The following is a 6,887-nucleotide window of genomic DNA, read 5'->3' as shown; positions in this document are numbered from 1 at the left end:
GGAAAGCCCAATCGTAGAGGTAATATACCGCCACCCACTAGGCATCTCAACAGTTAAAAGAAAAGGAAAACATTCCCCACGTTAGAGATACATGTAAGGAGTAAGGCCAAAATTAGATCTTGGGGAAATCAATATTGATCACATTCAGTGTAACACATGTTTTCCCTCAACTATTGCTTGATTTCCCTCAGCTGACTGACATTTGATTTCCCTCAGTTGATTAACATGTAATGATTCACCTCATTGACACCCCGGGTTATACCTCGAATTATATCATGAACCTCTCATTTGGCTTGAAGGACTTTTATTGTAAGTGAGAGGCTCGCTCTAGGCCTTTCAGAGGGATGCATCCATATTAGGATAGGAAAGCTAAACTAAATAACTTATTCTTTTCCAAGCCCTTATGCTTGAGGAGTTGTGTGTTGGTATATTTGCACATGCCCATAAAGGGAAAAATGGGAATGGAAAGGCGTAATGTATCGCCCAAACAACTTCCTAGTTGCCAATTGATTAGTTTGAGCATACATCATTTAGATGAGGCATGAATCATCTTCCATGAGAAATGTGGAAGTGATATGTTCTGGTCCACAATAATCCAAAGTGGGAGTCGAAGGGGAGTATACCATGTTGTCCCAAATAATAGTCCATAACAATGCAGAGTGGACTATATATAACATGGTATACAATTCAGAGGGACAACATGATATATATAACATGGTATACTCCCCTTTGACTCAGATGCTCCTTGGAGAGAATTATATTTCTTAGGAGTTTGGGATCTAGATCCAGAGATTTCTATAAATATAAGAACCCTGAGGTTGAAAGGGGGATCCAATTTGATTACGCAAATATGAGATATATAGAGCTTCTCACCTTCCTGCGTGAGCTAGCTCTAAACCATAGAATAAACCCTAAAATTCTCTAACAGTCCTTAATCATTAAGGATTGCGAAATATTATAATTTTAGCAAATACAAACCTTAAATCATATTTAAGAGTTACGTATTACAAATATCTCAAATTACAAAATAGTTAATAATGTCAAACTAAAAGTATCATGTTATATCGAAAAAAATAGTCATAAAAATCCTAAAAATTTACAAACGGATCTTATCCACTTGATTTTCAATTTTTCTCAATCAACAAAAAGTTAACTCCTAAGTTTTCTCAAGTCTATATTCATTATTGTCTATAGTATAAGAACTTGTTTTGCATAGTACACTAAAAGCATTGGAAACCTACCGAAAACAAAATAATAAAATTTTAAAAATTTGTTTTTGAAAACAAAATAATACAACTTAGCAACAAAGAGTCCAAGTAAAAAGATAAAATTTACAATAAAAAATTGAAAACTACTAAAGTTTTCTCTTTTTCTCCATGACAAAAAGAATATATATATATATATATATATATATATATATATATATATATATATATATATATATATATATATATATATATATATATATATATATATATATAACATGACTCCTAAAATTTAAGAAAAATGTCATTGATGAAAGCAACCACATAATTTCTATTTTATCCTTGATTGTCTCATTAATATATATAGTCATGAATTGATTTCCTCTTTAATAACACAATGTAATTAAGGCAACAGGGCGAAGCGAGAGAGGTTTTAAACATTATCACCTCCGCCCCGTATCTATATATCACTTCATCTCCAAACCCAACCGATGATGATACTGAACACCCACCCTATTACCAATAGGGATGGGTTTCCTCGCATCGATTGTTCCCCAGAAACCAAAATATTTTTATCAAAATAAAATGTGTTAATGTGTTTTTGAATATTCATATTTCATTTCATCATAAAATCAAAAGCTAATAAATTAATTAAATAGTTGATTGAACATAAAATAATCACAAAACTTGAATATTTAAAAATCAGATTCCTAAATATTACATCATAAAAAACATACTAACATAATAAGTGTAAATGGGTAATGAAATTAATAAGTATATTGGTAATTTAATAATTTTCATTCCCCTCCCCTCCTATTCCCTGTCCCAATCGCGTTTTTAAAATTCCGATTCGTCGCCACCGCCCGACTATTAAGGTTTTTCTTTTTAGTATATGACAAAGAGCACATGACATATGACTCCTAAAATATAAGAAAAATGACCTAAGAGCCCTTGGATGAGATGATTGGGGTCTTTTCCAGTTTAACCATAGGTCCTAGATTCGAAACTGGTCATGGGCACGCAACAATGTTAAAACTCGTGAGGGAGAGATTTACCATGTATTATGGTCCTACGCGGCTCGAGGGATTAGTCTTTGCAATTGCGCCCAAATGATACCCAATTCATAAAAAAAATATTAAAAAAATGTATCTGAAAATAAACAATCACATATTATCCTTATTTTATCATTGATTACATCATTAATATATAATTATTAATTATTTGTCTCATTAATAGCATAGTGTAGGTATGACAACAGGACCAGGGAAATTTAAACATTATTAGTCCCCCTCTATCGCATCCATATACTCCTCCACCCCAAACTCGGTTGGGATGATTATTGAGCACTAACCCCATCCATAATGAGGGTAGGTTTCCCCGTCGAGCCCCAACCTCTATAAATCGAAATGTTTTTTATCCAAATAAAAGATATTTATGTATTTCTGAATATTCATATTTTTTTTTTTTAAAATAAAAAAATAGGAATTAAATAGTAAATTCAACATAAATAATCATAAATATTATTTAATTTAAATAATAAATATTAAATTATCAAAATGACATATTCAATAACATTAATAAATTTAATGGTAATATAATAAATTTTTAATGGTCGGGTAGGGGTGGGTCAGGTGCGGGTTGGGTATCAAAACCAGCCCCCACACCCGTCCCACCCTCATTTTTAAAATTTTGATTTTTCGGAGTCACACCTGCTGTTAATTGAATCAATTTTTCCTCATTAAATTTAGAGTTGAGTCTGATCGAAGTCGATTGATTTCCATTTTATTTGATATGCCTATTATAGTGATTTATTTTCAATTCAACAATCGAGTCATTATACAACTAAAAGGCCTATTAGAATAATGTTGATTTTATTTGAATTTTTTTTCAAAAGCTAGCTAGCTAGCTAACTAACTAACTAACTAACTAACTAACTAACTAACTAACTAACTAACTAACTAACTCTCTCTCTCTCTCTCTCTCTCTCTCTCTCTCTCTCTCTCTCTCCTCTCTTCTCTCTCTCTCATCTCTCTCTCCTCTCCTCTCTCTCGTCTCTCTCTCTTCTCTCTCATCTCTCTCTCTCTCTCTCTCTCTCTCTATCTCTCTCTCTCTCTCTCTCTCTCTCTCCTCTCTCTCTCTCTCTCTCTCTCTCTCTCTTCTCTCTCTCTCTCTCTCTCTCTCTCTCTCTCTCTCTCTTCTCTCTCTCTCTCTCTCTCTCTCTCTCTCTCTCTCTCTCTCCTCTCTCTCTCTCTCTCTCTTCTCTCTCTCTCTCTCTCTCTCTCTCTCTCTCTCTCTCTCTCTCTCTCTCTCTCCTCTCTCTCTCTCTCTCTCTCTCTCTCTCTCTCTCTCTCTCTATATTTATTAAATCAAAATATCATCATAACTTTAAATGAACCTTCGTTTGTGCATGCACGAGAATCTCACACTAATGTGCGCGTATATTTATAATGAATCGAATGATTAATTATTGACAATACTAACACTCTTGAGATATATACAACTTTAATGTTTGTTTTACAATTTCCAATGGTTTTTAGTTATATAGTGGTAATATTATACTTTTCAATCAATTATTTTTTTACGTGTCTTCCTTCCCGGCTAGCTATATATAGAGTCTCCTTCAATTCTTTTGGTACATGCAAATGGCTCCTCTAATGAATTCAAACACTTCAACTCTTGTACTTCACCCTTCATCACAAGCAGAGGAGCCCAAAAAAGAAAATATGCTTTCTATATTTGACTCAAATATGATTCAAAAACAAGTAAACATACCAAAAGAGTTCATTTGGCCATCTATAGACTTAGTTAACACAACCCAAGAAGAACTAAAAGAACCTCTCATAGACCTAAGTATCATGAAAGCTGGTGATGAAAAAGCTATTGCAAGTGCCGCCGAGCTTGTTAGAAAAGCATGCTTGAACCATGGATTTTTTCAAGTGATAAATCATGGTGTTGAACAAGATCTTATCAATGATGCTTATTGTGAAGTTGATTCCATTTTCAAGCAACCTATTAGCAAGAAGTTGAGTGCTAAGAGGGTAGCTGGTGGAATCTCTGGATACTCCGGTGCTCATGCAGATAGATACTCTTCTAAATTACCATGGAAAGAGACATTTTCTTTTGTATACAATCATCATCAAAATAGCTCCAACCCTCAGATTGTGAACTACTTCAAATCCGTCTTAGGTGAAGAGTTTCAAAACACAGGGTAAGGTTGACATTAATTCATTTTAATATGCATGGTCCACTTTTGTCACATTATTTTGTTGGAACTGACCCACTATAACTCCTTAGCCAAAATTTCTTAACTAAAAAGATATAAATATCTAATTGCTAAGTATGTGACTAAGTTGGTAAAAAACTCGAATTTGAAATCAGATTCACAATCACACATTTTCCATGTTGATGTTCGTTGGATCAAGATGATACAATTCAAATTTATTATATTTTTCTTTATTTTTAATATTTAAATAGATATAAAAATATTTAAATTATTTAATCATGATTCAACAATCAAAAATATATAAAAAATATACTTCATGCATAAATGCGTCATAACATTAAGGAAACATATGAGTAAGATGACTAAGTTTAGATGTTAGTAAAAACTAACTCTTCAAAAAAGCGATGATCTTTGTTCTCTATGAATAAATATTTATTTATAGTTATAACACAAACGTTTATCATATAAATTGTTTATATAAAGAAGTGTTTATGGATGAGTTATTTTTATAATAAAAATAAATTTTTTTTTATATAAGTTATGAACTATATTTATAAGAAATTTAAGCCTTGTTTACTTTAAGTATTTTTTATCATGATTTTTATAAAATACATTTGAAATTTATTTTCAATTTTATTTTATAAACATATTATATAAAAATGAAACTAATTATATTTAAAGTAAAAAAGCCTTAGAGAATTTATAAAATAAATAGAAAATAACTTATAAATATTTATAGAAATTGCCAATTGTGTGACTAAATTGGTAATATTTTAATATTTAATTTTCGTTCTTTTCTTCTAATGATATACTATCTATCAATGGATAATGGATGATCTACACATCTTTCCTCTTATAGTCAATACTAAATTTATTTGATTAGCATTTCACATCTTGTCAATCTCATGTATTCATGTAATCAGCATATTTATAGTTGTTTGACTGAAATTAAATAGTATAAAAAATATCAAATTTTAGTTTTATTATCTTTATTAAGACATCTACAATTTTCATATAAGTAGAGATATCTAAGACGAACTATAATAGATAACCTCACGATTTTTTTATAAAATTATAATAATAAGATTCTCTATACACATATATCACGACACGACGGTTAAATAAAACCTCTTACAAAAATTCACAACTCAACTAAAAAAATTAATTTTAACTTTTTATACCAGCTTCAAAAAATTTGAGATTTCTCTGTCCACACAGCAAGTACTAGAACAAGAACAAACAACTATATTAGCTGATAGGATATGCTGCAATTATTGGAAGTCAAATGAACTATACAATGTACATGGTTTTTGACTTTATCTTTATGATGTGATAGATTGGTGTATGAAAAGTACTGTGAAGCAATGAATGAATTAGCTTTAGTAATTATGGAGCTATTGGCCATTAGTTTGGGGATAGATCGTTTGCATTATAGAAGATTTTTTCAAGATGGTGACTCAATAATGAGGTGTAACTATTATCCACCTTGCAAAAGTTCAGGTCTCACCTTTGGTACAGGCCCTCACTCTGACCCTACTTCATTAACTATTCTTCATCAAGATCAAGTTGGAGGATTACAAGTTTTTGCAAATCACAAATGGCTTTCTGTTCGCCCTAGATCTGATGCCTTAGTCATAAACATAGGTGATACTTTCATGGTAAGTAAACTTATTTATAAATATTATCTTTAAATAAATATAAATATTATCTTTATAAATATTTAGTTGACATTAATATTGGTTTTTTGTATGGATATTCAGGCGTTATCAAATGGGAGATACAAGAGTTGTCTGCATAGAGCATTGGTGAACAAATATAGAGTAAGGAAATCATTGGTTTTCTTTGTGTGTCCAAGAGAAGACAAGGTTGTGAAACCATTAGAAAGTTTATTAAGCAAAAACGAAGCAAGAAAGTACCCTGATTTCACATGGGCTAGTTTGTTTGAGTTCACACAGAAACACTACAGAGCTGATGTTGCTACGCTTCAAAGCTTCTTTCAGTGGCATTCCTCTTCCAACTTATTATGAATCATGATGATTTCAATTTTTTTAATGTTGCTATTATTGTTAATTTACTTCACTGTTTCCTCTGCATAAGTGGCACCCCACAAATTATTAACGTGCTATAATTATCATGTGTATATCTGAAAGCTAGTGATGTGATTATATAAATGTTTCTGTTTGGTATGATTGGTTTTTGTGCACAGACTAGCTTGCAACTACATACTAGAATGTGATGTACAAATGTATGAGATTGAAATTCACTTTTCTTTCTTTTGTCTCTAATCATGCTAAAAATTCATTCGAACTAAATCAAACAGTATTAATTTACCAAAATCAAACCAAACTAAATCATGTTCAAAATTCATTCGAATCAAACCAAACAGTTTTAATTTACTAAGAACTGAAGTGAACCAAAACTATTGGTTTGGTATACTGTTTCAAAATTCTGAACTGTAC

At 31.1% G+C, this 6,887-nt stretch overlaps 1 protein-coding gene across 1 annotated transcript; it reads left to right on the top strand.

Annotated features, from left to right (window-relative positions):
- Positions 1–3,760: 3,760 nt before the first annotated feature.
- Positions 3,761–6,614, top strand: LOC127079211 (gibberellin 20 oxidase 1-D). Its single transcript, XM_051019624.1, has 3 exons — positions 3,761–4,413; positions 5,765–6,086; positions 6,189–6,614. Exons 1-3 carry the CDS (start codon positions 3,842–3,844, stop codon positions 6,453–6,455), a joined length of 1,161 nt encoding a protein of 386 aa, XP_050875581.1. The 5' UTR covers positions 3,761–3,841; the 3' UTR covers positions 6,456–6,614.
- The last annotated feature ends 273 nt before the right edge of the window (positions 6,615–6,887 follow it).

The sequence above is a fragment of the Lathyrus oleraceus genome, chromosome 5 (genome assembly GCF_024323335.1).
Source record: "Lathyrus oleraceus cultivar Zhongwan6 chromosome 5, CAAS_Psat_ZW6_1.0, whole genome shotgun sequence".
Classification (NCBI taxonomy): domain Eukaryota; kingdom Viridiplantae; phylum Streptophyta; class Magnoliopsida; order Fabales; family Fabaceae; genus Lathyrus; species Lathyrus oleraceus.
This window is presented reverse-complemented; position numbering and strand designations above follow the sequence as displayed.